Below are 20257 nucleotides of genomic sequence, written 5' to 3' on the forward strand. Positions count from 1 at the left end.
AGAAAGTTTAGGAGGTGAAGAGGAACACTAGAGCTCGGGCCGCACAACTTCAGGATTTGGCGAGGTCGGATACTCCGTCTCCGACAGAATCAGATTCGGGCACTTTTTCTCATTCCAAGTCGGTAAACCCTCTTTCTCCTCCTCCTTTTCCTCCTCCGCGTCCTTTTGTCGTCACCCCCTTGTTCCCCCTTTCTCGAAGCCAAGTTCCAAAAAACGAAAGACTTCGGAATTGGGTGGTGTCAATATTTATGACGCTGGTTTTGACGGGGTGAGGTTTTGTAAGAAACACGTCCTTCCTCATAGCTTCATTGCTATGGATGATGTTTTCATAAAAAACCACCTCCAAGTCTTGATCCGAGGTGGGATTTGAACAGCAGTGGTGTGCTCCACTTTGCTGAAAGAGTTGGAGAAGCCTCCTTTGAATGCTACTCAACATTCTTTGGAGGTTTTACAGGCCGAGGTAGGCTCCCTTCGCGAAGCAAAAAAGGAATGGGAGGAGGAGAAATCCAAGCTGGAAACCGACCTCCTTAAATCTTGGGAAAAAGAAAAGCAATCTGCAGTCTCTTGTGCCATGACCGAGGGGTTGATGAAAAAAGCTGAAGAAAGATATACGCGAGTTTTTGGGAAAAATTTAGATTTGAAGGAGGAGGTGAACCAACTTAAGGATGACTATGCCAATTTGGAGGAGTAAGTTGCTGACGGTACGAAGGAGATGTTTGAAAATCTGAAAGCTCAAATTCGGGTTATTGCTCCCGATTTTGACCTCTCTCCTCTCAACCCAGACATGGTTGTGGTTGATGGGAAGATTGTCCCTCCTCCTCGAGAAGGGGACATTTACATGTCCGATCTGAAGGCTTCGGGGGAGCCTCCTGGAGAGTCCCCTCGAACGGATGTCGTCTCGTCCGAGGTAACCATGTCGACTTCCTCTCCTCAGCCCGTAGTCGTTCCGCCCGAGAAAAGCTTGGCGACTTCGTCTTCTCAACTTGAAAACTCCACTGCTGCTAGTCCTGATGATCAGAACCCTCTCATTGGCCCGATTTAGTTTTTTTTTTTTTACCAAGGCCCAGCTTGTGGGACCTTTATGAACATTTTTTGTTATGTGTTTGCGTATTTTTGTGGATACTAATCCTTTCCTAAGGATTTAACAACTTTTTAGGGAACCATAAATCTTTCTTTAAGTTGTTATCTTTACTGTTGCAAAGCTTTTATAAAAGCCTTTTTTATGTTCTTAGCGGATATCCTTTTGACTTAGGATTTTATTTTAAGAAAAAAGTCTTTCCATTGTCACACTCGAACGACCAATTTCATTTCTGGGAGTCGGCCATTTTAGAACTAAGGTTATTTTTGCGATTCATTTTTGTGTTACTTAGTTTCTTTTTGACTTAAAAGTCGTAGATTCCGAGCTTATATCATCGGCGTTCACAACCTTTTTACACCGACTTGTACCTCGTCACTTCGTCTTGCTAACTACTTAGGTTATGCAATGGGTTTTCGTATTTTTTCGAACTTAATTCGGTGCGTATCATAGAATAAATAATGGAATTTAAAAAGAAATTCATCATTAATGAAGAGTAATTTACAAAAATGCTTTTGCTACTATGCCTCGTTAAAACCCCCTCCAGTAAAACCCTTTTCGGAAAAAAATCCTAAAGTCGGAAAAAAGAGTACATCAGGGAGCGAGGTGCGCTTCTAGCTATAATATCTCTTCATATTGCATGCGTGTCACGACCTTGGGAGCTCGATCCCATTCAGGCCGGACACCTTGTAATAGCCCTTTCTTAAGACCTCTGTTATCCTGTAAGGTCCTTTCCAGTTAGCAGCGAGTTTTCTTTTACCCGACTAGTTTACCCCGATGTCATTTCTTATCAGGACAAGATCGCTTGTGTCAAAGCTTCTTCGAATAACTTTCTTATTATACCTGGTCGACATCCTTTGCTTCAACGTTGCTTCTCTAATCTGGACTTGTTCTCGGACTTTAGGAAGCAGCTCCAGCTCCTCTTTCTGGGCTTGGATGTTTTCTATCTCATCATAAAATCTTACCCTTTGACTTTGTTCATTGATTTCCATGAGAATTGTGGCTTCTATCCCGTACACAAGTCGGAATGGTGTCTCCCCAGTTGTAGAATGAGGAGTTGTTCGATAAGTCTACAGGACTTGCGGGAGTTTTTCTGCCCATGCTCCTTTTGCATCTTGTAACCTTTTCTTTAACCCGGTTAGTATGACTTTATTTTCTGGTTCGACTTGTCCATTAGCTTGAGGATGCTCCACCGATGTGAACTGATGTTTGATCTTCATACTTGCTACCAAGCTCCGAAAGGTAGAGTCGGTGAATTGAGTACTATTATCTGCGGTGATGGGGTGTGGAACCCCAAACCGAGTAATGATATTCCTATAGAAGAATTTATGACTTCTTTGGACAGTGATGGTAGCTAGTGGTTCATCTTCGATCCATTTGGTGAAGTAGTCCACTCCCATGATGAGGTACTTAACTTGTCTCAGAGCTTGGGGGAAAGGTCCGAGTTAGTCCAACCCCTATTTTGCAAAAAGCCATGGTGAGGTTATATTGATGAGTTCTTCGGGGGGAGCGACGTTGAAGTTAGGATGCATTTGACAAGGTGGACATTTTTTGACAAAGTCGATCATATCTCTTCGCAAAGTCGGCCAATAGAACCCTCCTGCTCGGATCACTTTCTTGGCTAAAGATCGAGTTCCGAGGTGATTTCCACATACGCCATTATGTATCTCTTCCAAGACTTCCTTGGTTCAGGAAGTCGGGATACATTTGAGCAAGGGTGTCGATATCCCTCTTCTATAAAGGATATTGTGCACTAGGGTATAGTTTTGGGCTTTCCTTTAAATTCTTTTAGCATCCTTCTGTTCTTCGGAAAGGATGTCAAATTTCAAATATTCAACCAGGGGAGTCATCCATTCGAGGTGCATACTGAAGATGGGTAATATGTCTGACTTGCTGTCTGTTTTGCTGACTGATGGTTCTTTAAGAGTTTCTTGAATCAAGCTTCTATTATTTCCCTCGGGATTAGTACTTGCTAGTTTGGAAAGGGCATCAACTCTACTATTAAGCTCCTGAGCTATATGTTGGACTTCCGTTTCAGAGAATTGTTGGAGTTGTTCAAGTGTTTTCTTTAAGTATCTTTTCATATTGGGGTCCTTCGCCTGATACTCTCCATTGATTTGCGAGGTTACTATCTGAGAGTCACTAAAGACCACTACTTTTATTGCTCCGACTTCCTTGGCGAGCTTTAAGCCTGAAATCATAGCTTCATATTCGACTTGGTTGTTGGAAGCAGAAAATTCAAATTTTAGGGAAAGCTCTATTTGAGTCCCTATAAATATCTACAAGCTAAGAGAAACTCGTAGCGGAATGTAGTTGTGGTACCTTCTTGGTTTCTCTGAGTTGTATTACTCCTTCTTCGTGGGATCTTTTTCTTTTTCTCAAGTTTGATAAGGATGCCTAATCACAAATTAGGTTCTCGCAGTCTAGCATTTTCCTCCATATTAATGTACTTTTCAACTCATTTTTGTACATCATTTAAGAAGTCGCGTGCCGCTTCGAGATAGACTGGGAAAAGAGCCCCTCTCGGAGATCATTGACTAACCCCATTATTACCACCTCCGTAGTCAAATTTTGGATCTCTAAGCACGCCTTGTTGAATCTCTCCATATAGTCTCTGAGGCTGTGTTTGTTTATGGTGGACAGGACACAAAGACGTGGACAATACATATGTAAAACGTGTTTGGATATAGAGACATGGACAGTGGACACAGTGTCTCTGAGACACTTTTTTTTCATTTTTGTGTCCACTTCTAAACGAAGGACACTGGTGGACCGGAAATAAGAAAGTGGACACGGGATTTTTAATGAAAAATTTTTCCCTTTTTGCCCATAGTAATTTTTCATTATTCCCCTATTACCCCCTTTTATTATCTTATGAAAAACCTAACCTAAGCTTTCTGCCTTCGTTTCCAATACTCCCTCTTCTTCTTGCTCTCTCTTTCTACTGATCTTCTTTTTGTAAAAAACCTAACCTAAACTTTTCTGCTGTCGTTTCCAGGTACTCTTTCTTCTTCTTGATCTCTTCTTCTACTGTTGATCTTCTTCTTGCTCTTTCTGTCGTGATTTTGTACTTCGTTCTGTTCTTCCTCTTCCTTCACTTCTTTTACAATAATATCTTCTTCTTGTTCTCTGTTTCTGTTTCTCTTTCTTCTTCTTCTTCTTTTTTCTGATTCTGTATCTTCTTTTTTGTTTCCGATTCTTGTTTTGTTTTTTTTTATCTTCTTCTCTTTTCTGATTTTTTTATCTTCTTATCTCTTTTTTATTGATTTTTTGTGTGCAGTTAATCTAATAACAATATTTCTAATAGCCAATTATCGCTTGTTCCTGTTACAATTTTTGGAAGACTGTTCTTCTCTTTATCGGTCACATAACCAGGTATTACTTTGCATCTCTCCTTATTGCTTCTTATTTTTGTTTTTTTTTTTTCTATTCAAAAGAATTTCGTTCTGCTTTATTTTCATTTTTTTCATTTTTTTTTTTTATGATTTTTCAATCTGAAAATTATATAAAAATAAGAGCTACATTCTTTTCTTTGATAAAATCTCAAATGTTTACAATGATAGTGTGAATGAATGAAAAAATTATTTTGAATTTTAATATGTAATATAATTAGTGAGTTTTGTTACTGTTGCTCTTATGGCTGCTGTGTTTATTGTTGCTGATAATTTTTAGAATGTGTTAATTATATAAGTTATTTTTTATGTGTTATTTAGGAAAGAATGGAACCATCGGATTGCTCTGAGCAATTTAGACGATTTATTTTTTTTATTTTATGATTCAGGCTGAGCTTGAAGTAGTAACGATATTAGTTTTGATGTTTGCATTTTTATATTTGAGAAAAAGGAGAAGAGGACATTTGTTGATTAGGAATAGAGAAATTAATACTAATCCCTTAAGATGGAAATATATTAAACCGCTTAATAGGAGGGGGCGATAGAAATTGTATTTGGGAATTAAGGATGAGCGTAGATGCATTAGGAAGATTGTGTGAGTTACTAAAAGTTCAAGGTGGATTAAGAGATGAATGTCGTATAAGTATACCTGAACAAGTGATTGCGTTTTTAATAATACTAGCTCATCATAAAAAGAATCGCACGCTTCAAGTTAGATTTTATAGGTCAGGAGAAACAATAAGTAGGTATTTCAACAAGGTGTTATCCTCGGTCATACGTGTCCAAAGTCTATTGTTTGCAAAAGCTGTTCCTGTTCCAGATGACTACATAGATCCCAGATGGAAATGGTTTAAGGTAAATGTAGTAAATAATTGAGGTAGTGGTTTTGTATAATCTATAATTTTGTATAGAATTAGTCTTGACACTTCAATTTTTTTGGTTTAGGGTTGTCTAGGAGCATTAGATGGAACATATATAGATGTGACTGTCCCTGAAAAAGATAAATCAAGATACCGAACAAGAAAAGGTAAGATATCAACTAATGTCCTATGCGTATGCAATCGAGATATGAACTTTGTGTACGCACTTAGTGGATGGGAAGGATCCGCTTCGGATTCAAAAATCCTTAGAGATGCCATTTCACGTCGTAATAACCTCAAGATACCAATTGGTATGTAAGTATTAATTTTTAGGTAACATAAACATTTCAATATTTTTAGCTCATTCAGATTCCATAGTCCTCATAATGTATCTCTTTCGATTTATAGGGAATTATTATTTAGTAGATGCGGGTTATACTAACTGCAAGGGATTTCTAGCACCATATAGGCATACTCGATACCACGTTCAAGAATGGGCTCATGGTAGAAATGCTCATAGGAATTTTTGAGAATATTTTAACAAGAAGCACTCTTCGGCTAGAAATATTATTGAGCGCTGTTTTGGTTTATTGAAGAATAGATGGGCAATTTTGAGGAGTCCTTGTTTCTACAAAATTAAGACACAAAATAAAATAATTATTGCTTGTTGTCTACTGCAAAACTTTATTCGGCTTAATATGGAATTCGACCCTGAAGAGGACACACTTCTTGAAGAGGAGCAAGTGCTTATTGGAGATGATCATGGTGGTAACGAAGATGGCGATGATGACATGATTGAGAGCATAGAGGGCAGCAACGATTGGACTGCTTGGCGAGACAATTTAGCAAACAAAATGTACAATGATTGGATGAATTCCCGAATCAATTAGTTAATTTATTTGTTACATGTGTTTTATTAGAATCTTTCAATTTGTTTGGTTGGACATTTGTTGTAAGAGCTAATTGTAAAACTTTAATTATGTGAACTACATGTAGCACTTTATTAAATGTATTATATTTTATGAGTTATTACAATGAATACATTATGTATATCTTAAATGTTTACTTGAATTTTGATTGAGTTAATCTAGATTATAGGGACAAATGGACAGACATATCTGGACTGACGAAGAGACAGAAGCATTTGTCGGTTTTATGGAGGAGCTTGTCATTGAAGGAAGAAGAGCTGATGCGGGTCAGTTTAGACCTGGTTCATTTGAAAAGCTTACGACAAAAATGAATGAGAAATTTCCAGGTGGTAGTTTTCAAATAAGCCATTGCAAGAATAAAGTTAAAAGGCTAAAAGAGAAGTATCAATTTGCAGCTGACATGGCAGCCTGTAGCGATTTTGGATGGGATGATGTGAAGCAATGTGTGGTTGTGGATAACAAAGAGATCCTAGCTGCATATTTGAAGGTTGGTTTACTAGTTTGAATTTACTAAATTATTTATATTTTGTGCAACATGTATTTTTGTCCTTTTATGATATTTTTGTAATTCCTTTCCCTAGAAACAAGGACAAAGGTTGTATACTCCAGGAAAGCCCTTTCCTCTGTATCCGCGTTTGGAGAAAATATTTTGCAAAGAAAGAGCAAGTGGAGTGGATGCTGTAAGTGGCAATGACGTTGAAGAAGAAGTCCAAAAAGATGGAGATGAAGAAATGGATGACGAATAATTTTTTATGTTCAACTCAACTTAGGACTCTTCCCCAACAATCTAACTCTGTGGCTTCATCCTCTGAGAGGAAACAAGGAAAGAAGCCCCATTCATCTAAGGTGACGAAGGACACCAACATGATGAAGGAGCTAACTGAGACCCTAAAATATGTGTTTGATCAACATGGAAAATGTTTGGATGCATTTGCTCAGGCTATGATGAACACTCATGAAGAAAAAAAAGGTTGGTGACATGCTTAGCGAGTTTGGCTTCACAGATGATGAAATTATTTCGATTGCACTTAAGTTCTCCACAAATCCTCAACTGGAGAAAACCTTTTGGTCACTAGGACATACTCAAAAAGCTGGATTTGCCAGAGCTATATTGTATAGTTAGAGTTAGAGTTAATCTCTTCTCAATAAACAAATGACTGAAATTAGTATTATGTTTTATGTTTAATTTGTGTGTTAGGATGTGACATGTGATACATTTATTAGTTATGTAGTTCTAATTTGAATTTTGCAATAAGTTTTTATTAGTGCAGATTTTTAATGCAGAATTTGACTTTATGTTAGTGCAGAATTTAGGATTTTGTTTCAATTTTGCATTGAGTTTATAGTGTAGAATGTTGATGCAGAGAGAGATTGATTTGTTATTGCATTGAGTTTTTATTAGTGCAGTTTTTTAATGCAGAATTTGACTTTATGTTAGTGCAGAATTTAGGATTTTGTATTCTTTTTGCATTGAGTTTATAGTGTAGATAGAGTGTTGATGCAAAGAGAGATTGATTTGTTATTGCATTGAGTTTTTATTAATCTAGATTGATTTGTTATTGAGTTTTTATTAGTGCAGATTGATTTGTTATTGAGTTTTTATTAGAGAGATTGATTTGTTAGTGCAGATTGAGTTTTTATTAGCTGCTTTTTTGTCCCACTAAAGAGAATACTAATCCATGCTTCCAAAGCAAGGCAAGGATACTTTCTTCTTTCACATTTTGACTAAATTAAACAAGAAAGTTTAAAAAAAAACTGTGAATACTTCCATGATAGAGAAATTTGTGCTGAAACTTTTTAGATTTTGATCATTTGGCATAACCACTAAATATTTTTTAAAGTGTTTTGGAACCATGAATGATAATTATCCTGAAGGGAAAATTGAGACGCACTTGCCAAATACCTGTATCATAAGGAGTATGTTTATTTCTTCCATAATAAATTTGAACCAAGAAGAAATTATTTGTGTTGTCCATAACATAAAATTTGACGAAACAAACCTTTTTCTTTAATTTGCAGCATTGCTCAACATAGGAAAAAAAAAGAATGCATTATAAATGTAATAATGAAAATAACAAAATAAGTATCTTAAGCAACTATCTCATGAAGGATGAGGAATATGAATAAATATTAAATAATAGTACAAAATTTCTGAAAGGCTGGCTTATTCAAAGCAATACTCCTAGCTGTAGCATCTTCAGTATCAAGCACAGTTTTGACTAAGCAATAGCAATAGCAATTCAAATAGGAAGTTTGTAAACTACAAATCCTTTAAATTTCAAAACATTCGAAATCTTAACAGCAATGATAGTTCAGCTTACAAATTAACCTTACAATACCCTACAGCACCATTGTGCATTTGTTCTTCAATGAATAACCATATCATTAAAAACCAAAAAGGACTATTATGCATTCAAATTGACAAGACTTAAATAGCTACATTGGAGAATTACCACAGAAAGCATGATCACAGGTATTAAGTGCTAGAAAGAAGGAACAATCCCAATGAACAAGGTGGTTGCGGCAGTGGCGGCACAAGTAGGAACACTGAGACCTCCAGGACCAACAATGTCTTTGATTTCAGAATGTTCCAGATTATGATTGTGTTTCATCTGCCACACAGAAACCTATGAAATAGACATATCCATTAGAATTACAATTAGAATTAAAAAGAAAAAAAATGAGATACAGAAAGACTCACATCTTTTTCAATTGATTCAAGCCTTTGTTCAACCTTTTCATCATGGAAATGGCGCAATGAATACCCTGAAACAAGAAATCAACCAATCTTACAATCAATGAACCCAATCAAATAATCAAATCAAATGATATGAATGGAAAGCACTGAAAAATGAAGAGACCGATCCAAGCAGTGGCAACGGAGGCAATAGAAGTCCCAACAGTGAAGACCACGCGGTGCCTCTTGAACGCATCCTGAAAGAAACAAGAAACACAAAACGACAATTGAAGAAGCAAAAACAACAATCAAAATGAATATATAGAGAGAGAGAGAGTGAAAAATTGACATTGGTGAGGAAGAAGGTGTCGTTAACGGCGGCCCAGGAATTATTCCTTTCCCAAATAAACTTTCCCCTGACATGTTTTGTTCAAGGTCAAGGGAAAAACATCAATTTACTTTTTTTTTTCTTTTTTTTTTCAAATCAAGGGTTTGGAAACTAATGAAAATCAAGTAAGTTAGAACTTACAAAGAGAAGGTCTAGAACAACAGCCAAGAAGAGAAAGAAGAGAGATTGAGTTGGGAGAAACAGAAAACGAGTTGGAAGCGGCGCAAGAAACAGGCAACGTCGTGCAAGTGGAACAACATTCACTCCTCCACCGTTCCTGGAGAAGAGGACGAGTTAGGGTAGCAGCCAAGGAGTGCAACACAAAGACAGAGACGGTGAGAGGTGGGTATGAAAATTAAAATTAGATGGGCCTATTTTAGTAATTTTACATTATATTTTAGTCTTGTTTATACGTATCCAAACAGAATACTAGACATTACATCAGTGTCTTGTCCATTGTATCCAAACACAATACACAAAGAGTAATTTTTAATGTCTCTATCTCAATGCCTCTGTCTCAGTGTCATGTCCTGTCCTATTTACAAAAACAAACGCAGCCTGAGGCAGGGGCGGAGCTAGATAAAATGTTAGAGGGGGGCCAAAAATATTTACACAATAAAATAAGATTAAAATAAAATTTTAAAGGGGGCTAAACTGAAATTTACATATAATTTACATGTAAAAAATTAAAATTAGGGGGGCGATTGCCCCCCTTTCTTTATAGGTAGCTCCGCCCCTGGCCTGAGGGATTCTCCAATTTCCTGTTTGACTCCAAGCAGACTAGGTGCGTGTTTGACCTTGTCCTTTTGAATTGAAAATTGGGTGAGGAATTTCCTTAAAAGGTCATCGAAGCTGGTGACCGACTTAGGTGGCAAACTGTAAAACCATTTCATGGCTGACTTTGTGAGGGTTGTCGGGAAAGCCTTGCAACGAGTCGCATATGAGGCATCGGCCAAATACATCCGACTTTTAAAGTTACTTAAGTGGTGTCTCGGATCGGTTGTCCCATCATAAAGACTCATGTCAGGTCTTTTAAAGTTTCTAGGAACCCTTGCCCGCATGATGTCTTCGATGAAAGGGTATTCCCTTCCTAATTGTTATAGTCGTTTGATTTCTCTCTTCCCGAATTGTGCGTGGATTCCTGTTTCGAAAGTCGGATTCCAACTTTGAGAGTTTTTCTTCCAGCTCTCTCCGTCGTTTAATTTCTCTCTTAAAGTTTTTCTCTGCTTCCCGTTGTCACTCTATCTATTGCTCAAGTTGTTCTAGTCGGCCGTGATACTCGTGTAGTAGTTCCATAAGTTCGGTAGAGTGATGTTGAACTTCATCTTCTGGGTGGCGAATCTCTGAAAGAATTCTTGATGAATCCATATTTGATGGTAAATTTTGGATTGAATTGAGTGGATTTATCATATAAACCCACATTTATTCATATAAATAGCATACTTTTATGCTCCCTGTCTAAATTGTGCCTAATTGTGAAAACATGCTCTTTTGTGCTTAATTTAATCAATTTTATTCCACTTTCATTCTATTCGATGCCTTGATGGTTTTGATGAGTGATTTCAGGTGTAATAGGTAGGAATGACTTGATAAGAGTGGAAGAGAGGCATGCAATTGGGAGGAACACATGGAGAAAACAAAGGAGAAAAGTATTTTCAGAATGTGGGCACGTACAACCACCTGTGCGTATGCACAGGATGAGAATCGGCCGGTATGCATATGCACACATCTGTGCATACGCACAAGTACCAGCATGTGACTTCATTAAAAAGTCACGTGGCTTGCGAATTGAAGGGATTGGAGGCCCAAATCTGATGGCTTAGAACTCATATGGAAGGGGCAAGCAATACCATACCATACCACAACATTAATAGAATTATATAGTAGTAGGAAGCTTTTAGTTTAGTTTTCCTAGGTTTTTCTCTCAACTTTCTTAGGGTTTATATTACAAGTTTCAATTTTTATTTTTGATCTTGGATACTAGCTTGCTTCCATTGTAAGTATTTCTTGATTTTATCTTTAATTACAACACTTGTGCTACACTGTCTTATCTTTTAAGTCACTTTGTTCATATATTCATACTTTTGCAATTTTGATTTCTAGTTGATGAAATTGATGATTATTAGTTATTACATGTTTATTTGAGTTGCCATTGTTGATTTTGTTCATTAATTGTTCATAGTTTTGAATATTTTTGCAATTTTGCTATGTTTTATGATTATGCCCACCAAGTGTTTGTGGAAATATCAACTTTGAATATGGAGTAAATTTTTACTCCTTGACTTGGAAAAATGAGTATATGGGATACTAGAGTCATAATGTATGACATTTAGTGATAATTCTTGAATTGTTAGTTGTTCTTGTTTCCACTAACGCTAGTTTTTTACTAAGGTAATTAGTAAGTTAGCTAGGATTTGTGGATTAAGAACAACTATGCTCACTTGATTTACTCTTCGATGTTAAAGGTTGATTAGGTGAGATTAATTCATTATAATTATCATAGTTGTGGTTATGACTAGGAACGAATTCCCTAACTCGACCCAAGCCAAGGTTTCAATTATGTCTTGAACCGCAATTCAATCATTTTGAGTTTTACTTGTTTTTACTACATTGATAGTTCTTTAATTCATTTATTAGTTCATTAATTGCAATTTTGATCGTTCTTTAATTCCTTTAATTGTTTGCTTTATTATTTAAAGCCCCGATTTCACAACCAAACTAATGCACTTGTGGTCACTAGTTCCTTGGGAAGACGACCCAGGATTCTACTCCCGGTTAATTTGGTTTGAATTGTGACATCTCTATTCTAAACTTTGGTCGAGGGTCGCTTTGTCGGTTGAGACTATACTTGCAACGCAAACTTCATTTCTTGAGAAAATTTGTAACCGACGATCCGGCCACCGTCAATTCTCTATGAAGGGGATTGCCTGACATTCCTTCACCATATGGTTCTTCTATTCTCTGAGGAGGTACCACAAGAGCTTGGTCGTTATTGCCTACATCTTGGTATTCTAGTTCTGATTCGGACGCTGTACGTCCATCTTCAAAGTGATCGTCCGCCATCTAGTGTCGACTCCCAGGTCCCTGGCAACGGCGCCAATATTCCGATGGTTACTTGAAACGTTGATTTGGGCTTGAACGTGAGATCCAAATCCCTTGGTATGACAGCGTTCAACTTGTTTAGTCCCGAGGTACCGCCGGTCCGAGTTCCTCATAAGGAGGTGGGGGGTGGTACCTACAAGAGACTCTTAAACAAGTCACGAAGCACCAAAATAATGCAAAAAATTCTCAACAATTGAGTAGGAGAATTTAACACCAATATTAAAAAGATAAAAAAACTTAGAAAGAAAAATAAGAACAAGCTACAAAAACAAAATAAAAAAATGCAATGAATGAAAATAAGCAAAGGCAACATACAAAAGAAAATGAGAAATAAGAAAAATGAGAAGTGAAAACTTAAAAAGAGGGAGAAGAAGAAATAAAAAGAAGTAAGAAAGAAATGATGAGAAAGGCGAGAAGAGAAGAAAAGAAATGGGAGAAGGGAAGATAGAAGAAGAAAGAAAGAAAGAAGGAGAGAAGAGAGAAAGAGCAGAAAAAACAGGGCGCAAGGCGACGCACGCGCATGGGCAACGCGTGCGCGCAGAAAGCAGGACGGGGACGCGACGCGTAAGCGTCGACCACTCGTACACGTGGAAGACAAAAAATCGAGGTGACGCGTACGCGTGGAGCTAAATTGTGCTATTCGCACAAAATCTGCATCACTCCAGCGCAACTCTCTGGTTTTTGTACCAAGAGTCCTATCATTGCATACGACGCGTGCATGTCAGCCACGCTCACGCGTGGCGCGCACTTTTTTTTTTAAGAGCATAAAACAGAAACAGGGCACTCTCCTATCCCATATACATTCTAAAGCAACCAAAATTTAAATTTAACAACATCTTTTTAGTTTTTGAAAAATTTTCAAAGATAAAATAAACAACACTTACACTTCAAGCAAAATTCAATTCAAAAACAACTATTCTAAATCAAAACATGAATCTAATAAACAACCTAGCAATCAAAGCAAGACATGCAAAAGTATGAAAAGAAGAAAACTACCTAACAATAGCAACCCAATTCATTCATTGATTATATATACAAGAGAATGGAAAGAGTTTACCATGGTGGGGTGTCTCTCACCTAGCACTTTTAGTTTAAGTCCTTAAGTTGGACAATTGGGAGGCTCTTTGTCAAGGTGGCTTGTGCTTGTACTCATCCTTGAACTCCCAAGGATGCTTGCTCCTCAAACGGTTGTCAGAATTTCCAACCGACTTCATCAAGCTTGGGTGAAGTTCTTCCCAAGATATGAGCTCCTAAACTTGGCATCCATGTTGTGATCCAGGGTCCCATATCTTATTTTCACACCCGCCTTATAATTGATCATCATTGTTCCATTCGGGTGGTAGGCACATAGAATTCTCATTGGAGCACCAAATTATCCTCCTAGACCCATCCATTTGAGAACTACACCAACCTTTGCATCCACTCCTTGAAGTTTCAACCATAATGAGCCTAGAATTACAATGTCAACCACTAAACATCCTTCTCCTACACTTCATTCCACAAAGCGCCCTAAGTTGGCCATTCGTTTTAAGCAAGCCAAATTCGAATGGGATAATAAAGCTAAGAGTTATGAGTTTTACCTACTCAAATGAAGGATTGGATGGTGACTTAGGTAGAGAAGTTCCCAATGATCTTGACAAAGCACGTTCTACTCCCGTCCCTCCTCTTCTAGAGGCTTCCACCACTTGGCAAGGTTCTTCAAGCTCTACCTCTTGCCAAGCTTCCTCAAGTTCAAGTGCTTCCTCACCAATTTCTTCTAGCTCTTTTCCATCACTCAAATCATAAATAGGAGGTTGAGTGAAATCTACCTCATCATCAATTCCAAGGTCAATGGGGAAGGATTCCTCAAACTCAAAAGGATCATATGTTGATACAGAATCATCATAAATAGGGGAACTTGGTGCTTGCCCCACTTCTTCCATTTCTTCAATCACATTATGCCTTGGAGGTTGTGCACTATCCTCCTTAACATCATTTTCAAACTCCATGGAAGAAGGCTCTTCAACTTGAGATTCCTCTTTGCACTCAACATCTCCTAAATCCTCAACCACTCCTTCCTCTTGTTCAACAATCTCGGCTTCCTCCTCTTGTTGCACTTCTTGCCTCAACTCCTCTCCTTCTCCTTGAAGCTCCAAATGCTCCTTCTTATTGTGCTCCTCAATTAGTCCTCCACATTCAACAATGGGAGTGTCTTGGATATTTGAGCACAATGATACCACGTGGTTCATCACTTCAGTCAAGCTAGCCACGAATTTCCCTAGCATCTTTTGCTCTTTTTCTTGCTTTTGACACCTAACTAGAAGCTCTTGTTGCTCTTGCATTAGGGGTTGGAGAGATTCATCCAATAAAGGTGGTGGTGGAAGAGAGGGTTCACTATTTGAGGAAAAGGTATTGTAGTTGGAAGGTGGTTCAAATTGGTAAAAGTCTTGAGGTGGTGTATGAGAAAATGGTGGTTCTTGGGAGTATTGGTGTTGGAATGGTGGTAGCTCTAGGTATGGTTCATATGGTGGTTGGTATGGTGGATATGGGTTAGGATCATATGGAGGTGAATGGTGGTATGAGGCTTGTGAGTGAGGTTGACAACAATGTTGAGGGATTGGTTCATAATTATGCATATTGTGGGGTAGATTGTAGCCATGAGAGATTGGAGGGGGTTGTTGCCATGAAGGTTGATTGTAAACATGTGGCTCCTTCCAAATTTGATATCCATTCCCACAATATGGTTCCTCATTGAAGCTTTCATTCCCTACAACATAATTGTAGCCAAACTCATAGCCAAAGTGGTGAGAACTCATAGTGACAAAAGAAAATAAAAACAAATACCAATAAGAACTAATAAAAACTAACTCCTAAAGCAAGAAAAAACTAACAAAGAAGCATATTCATAATATCAACATATATACAATAGCCAATAACATAACACCATTGCAATTCCCTGGCAACGGTGCCAAAAACTTGAAAGAGTATTACCGTCGGTTAGGAATTTCACACAAATAATTCCGTTAATAGTATAGTTTCCAACCAACAAATAATACTTAATCAAAGTTTAATTTTTGGTTGTCACAAGTCCAACTCAATAAAAGTAACCGAGAGTATTAAAACCTCAGGTCGTCTCACAAGAAATTGCAATGAAGTAATCAATTATTGGCTATGAAAGGGCAAGGGGTTTTGATTTGCAATTGACAACAAAATATAAACGCAAGAAAGTAAATAAACAAATGACTAATAAAGGAAAGGAAAGAACTCTTGGCTAGGCATAGGAATTGAGATCACCATCCTTGTCTACAAACCATGTATTGACAATTATGAGGGACCAACTCATTAAGTCTACTTCTATGCCTGAAGTATGTCAAATAGGCTTGATCAACATCAATCCATAAGTACTAATCTAGCTACTAATTGACTTAGTAGTGGGTTAGTGTCAATGGTTATCAAATTGACCACTAAGGGTTCTCAAATCACCAATTCAATGAGACCCAATGACTCAAGGTCACTCAATTTCCTTAGCCTAGGCCAAGAGTAAAGAAAACTACTCAAAAACTAGTGAAAATATTTTATCAAACACCTAGAGTGCAATAAAAGTAAACATCATAAATTACAAGAATTAATGAAACTCATAACTAACACAAGTAAGAAATCAACAATAGCAATTAAGATAAACATAAAAAGACATGGAAACATAAAATTGCATTAAAGGAAAATAAAATCAACAAGAGTGCATGAACATAAAAGCAACTACATAAAGGGAATGACAAGTAAAATTAGAAGAACAAAGATGTAATAACAAGAAATTAAAAGGGAAGACTAAATCAAAATAAGAATTAAAAGTTGGATCTAAGAGAATTTAACCTAAACTACCCTAAATTCTAGAGAGAAGGGAGAGCTTCTCTCTCTAGAATTCTAACCTACAACATCATGAAAACTATACTATGGCTCTCCCCTCATTTCCTTGCCATCCTTGGGTTCAAAAGCATCAGAAATGAGTTGGATTTGGGCCTCCTTGAGCTCAGAAATCGCCCCCAGCGTATTGCTTTTAGTGATGTCACATGCAGCTTGTCACGCGTACACATGGATCACGCGTACGCGTCGCATTGCAAAATTCCTCTTCACGCGTGCGCGTGGGTGACGCATGCGCGTCGCTGGCGAATCTCCTTCTCACCGTAGGCGTGGGTGACGCGTGCACGTGGCCTTGAGTTCAGCAAATCCTCATTTCTTCATGAATTTCCCATTTTTGCATGCTTTTTCTTAATTCCTTCAACCCAATCTTTGCCTTCTAATCCTGAAATCACTTAACAAACATATCAAGGCATTGTATGGAATTAAAGTGAATTAAAATTAGCGATTTAAAGGCCTAAAAAGCATGTTTTTACTCTTAAGCACAAATTAGGAGAAATTCACAAAACCATGTTATTTCATTGAATAAATGTGAGAAAAGATGATAAAATCCCCTAAATTCAACACAAGATAAACCACAAAATTGGGGTTTATCAGCCAACGACCTTGAAACAGCATCGGGGGTTCCTTGGTCTAACCGGGTATTACCGCTTGTGGTCAATTATGCGCATCTTGCTGCCCCTCTTAGTGAACTACTAAAACGCAACAACTTTCATTGGGATCAAGCTGTTGATGGTGCCTTTAAGAGTTTAAAGCTGGTTCTAACACAAACATCGGTCCTTGCCTTGTCCAATTTTAGTCTGCCCGTCACTATAGAAACTGATGCCTCATCACAAGGAATTGGAGCAGTGTTGTCTCAACAAGCACACCCTATCGCATATTTCAGCAAGAAGCTCAATAGTAGACTGCGGGTGGCTTCGGCTTATGTGTGGGAACTCTATGCCATTACCCAAGCTATCGCCAAATGGCGCCATTACTTGTTGGGGTGCCGATTCTACATCAAGACAGACCACCAAGACTTGCGGGAGCTTATGAATCAGGTGGTGTTAAGCCCAAATCAACAGTTTTACCTCACCAAGTTGTTGGGATATGACTTTGAGGAAGTATTTCACTTGGGCAAGACTAATCATGCTATTGATGCACTATCGCGACAGGATGAGGAGGTTGAGATTACAAGCTTTCAAGCATTTTCAACGGTTCAATCATCGTTGTTACCCTCCCTCTTGCGTGCCACTGTGGAGGATCAAGAGACACAACTCCTTATTAATCAATTCAAGGAGGGAACTCTACCTACTAACTTTCATTTCCAGGAAGGATTGTTGGTGTACAAAGGTAGAGTTTGGGTTCTTGATTTTAATGGCCTGCGGTCTTAATTACTTAAGGAGTTCTACAATACATCCATAGCGGGACACGCCGAAGAGCTCAAGACATTTAAGGCATTGGGTAGTGCTTTCTTTTGGCCTATCATGTGAAGGGATATTCACAAGTTTATTCTAGAATGTACAATTTGTCAATCAAAAAAATATAGTTCTTCTAAACCATAGGGGTTGCTTCACCCATTACCCGTTCTGAAGGGGCCATGGATAGAACTCTACATGGATTTTATTGTGCAACTTCCAAAATCTTCAGGTTATTCCGCAATCATGGTGGTGGTGGATCGTTTTAGTAAGACGGCCCACTTTGAGGCCCTCCGTATTGGGTTTACCGCTTCTTCGGTAGCTAAGATCTTCATTGCTTCGGTGGTTAAGCTTCATGGGTTTCCTTCAATCATAGTTTCAGATCGTGATCCCTTATTACTCAGCAGGTTCTGGCACAACTTATCCGAATTTAGTGGTACACAACTGCACTATAGTACTGCTTATCATCCTCAGAGCGATGGGCAAACCAAGGTTACCAATCACTCATTGGAACAATATCTTCGTGCCTTCACACATTCACGGCCCCAACTCTGGGCCTCATTTCTACCTTGGGCGGAGTTTTGCTATAATAGCTCCTTCCACACGGCCATTCAAATGACCCCTCACAAGGCTTTACATGTATTTCCCATGAATTTACCCATTGGCTACATTCCTGGAGCTTCTCTGGTTCTGGAAGTAGATCAGTTTCTGCGCACAAGGGAGATTCTCAATGATGAATTGGGTTTTTACCTGCATTAGGCACGAATCCGTATGAAAATCAAGCAAACAAGCACCATCGTGATAGGGAGTTTAAGGAAGGAGACTGGGTTTTGCTCAAATTAAAACCATACCGGCAAATCTTCTTGTTCCATGGTGAACACCCGAAGCTGGGGCGGCAATTTTTTGGCCCATATCGGGTCCAGCGACGAGTAGGTAAGCTCGCATATTGGTTGGAGCTGCCTGCCGGTAGCACCATCCACCCGGTGTTCCATATTTTAATGCTAAAGAAGTTTCACAGTGAACCACCAACCACACCCCCTGTTCTGGCGACAGCGCCTGCTACCTTCCAACCGCTGCTTTCGGTAATTATTGCAAAATGCACGGTGATGAGAGAAGGCAAATCAATTGAACAAGTGTTGGTGGATTGGGAGGGAACACCCAAAGAAGATACAACTTAGGTAGATAGAGAAGAGTTACAGAGGTTATTTTCATATCTTGACCTTGAGGACAAGGTCATTATCGGGGACAAGATAATTGTTGCAAGCACTGACCCGGATCCAGACCTATTTCAACAACCCAATCCAAGTGAAGGTTCTGAAGTCTCAAATGAAGGAGTAATAGAGAGAGGCCCAATTAAGAGTAGAAGAGAGAGGAAGGCCCCTGTTTGAGCTAAGGACTACCATATGGGGGAAGTGAGGGTGAGAGTACAATAGGAATGTAGGAAGATAGTTAGTTATGATTGCAGTGGGATATAGGAGAAGTGGGGGAATAGAGTGGGGTAAGAAGAGAATCAGTTTGTTAGAGGTGGAGTCCGTTTCCTAGACTCGAAGGAAGAGTGTTACCGCTGTAATTCGCATTCACAATAATTAATTCTCTATCTCATACCTTCTTCTATTTCTCTAAGCCTTGCTGCACTAATTCTGAATTTTGTGTTGTGAATTTCATTCTTAACAAGTTCCTTTATCTACGGTATAGATAAGTAGCGTTTTTTTTTTTTTTTGGGTTGGGGTTGGGGGAGAGGGGGATGGGGAAGGAAAAGGGGGAGTGTTGAGAGGTGACACTAGCGAATGCCCCTTCCATGGATATTTTATGTATTTTTGTAAGTTATTTGATTTCAAATGGCAAGGAGAGGCATATTTGATTTGCCACATGAGGTTCCAATAGAATTAGTGATGTGAGTCAAACTCCAAAAATCACTTAAAATGGATCTACTAAGGTTGGAAAGAAGCAGAACTTCATGCAACTTAATATGACCTTGTATCTCATGCTACAGATCTCAAAATTTGACGATTACACAATAAGAAGAAAGCTCATGCTCTCGATCACTAGTCTAAGGATTGGTATATTTTTTATAGAATAAGGCACCTCAATCAAAAGATTGATAACCCTAAGAATGCCACAAAGATGATAACCCTAAGAATGCCACAAAGATGAACACCCTTGAAAAGTTCAAGATATTCTATGAAGAACTCAGAGAGAATAAATCTCACAATTTAACAAAAATATTATCTATCCATTACATATTCTATGGAGCCTCTTCTACAGTGCTAAGTGGATCAGAAGCTTATTAAACAATCTTTTAAGCATTTATTGCTCTTTATATTGAAAAAACGGATCTGGCTCCTCTAAAATTATAGTCACTTTAGAGAAAAAAGTACATCATTAATCACCCTTACTAGTATTGTCACTTTAGATGATCTTTTTCCGAAAACAACCACTAAAACATTTAAAACTCACCTAGAAAAGCTAAAAGGTCTTTGGAAAATTTGACACCAAAGGGTGCATGAAAATTATACCACGAAAAACACAAAATATACTTAATT

General features: G+C 38.1%; 2 protein-coding genes across 2 annotated transcripts; one reads left to right on the forward strand and one right to left on the reverse strand.

The window, feature by feature from the left end:
- Positions 1-2145: 2145 nt before the first annotated feature.
- On the reverse strand, positions 2146-2475 carry LOC148578693 (uncharacterized). The gene has a single exon (XM_088503155.1). The coding sequence runs from the start codon at positions 2473-2475 to the stop codon at positions 2146-2148; it is 330 nt and encodes a 109-aa protein (XP_088359281.1).
- Positions 2476-5034: 2559 nt separating this feature from the next.
- On the forward strand, positions 5035-5857 carry LOC107613697 (uncharacterized). The gene is made up of 3 exons (XM_016315810.1): positions 5035-5322; positions 5413-5638; positions 5736-5857. The coding sequence occupies exons 1-3, from the start codon at positions 5035-5037 to the stop codon at positions 5855-5857; spliced, it is 636 nt and encodes a 211-aa protein (XP_016171296.1).
- Positions 5858-20257: the final 14400 nt, after the last annotated feature.

This window comes from Arachis ipaensis, chromosome B1 (genome assembly GCF_059453495.1).
Source record: "Arachis ipaensis isolate K30076 ecotype BB chromosome B1, ASM5945349v1, whole genome shotgun sequence".
Taxonomy (NCBI): Eukaryota; Viridiplantae; Streptophyta; class Magnoliopsida; order Fabales; family Fabaceae; genus Arachis; species Arachis ipaensis.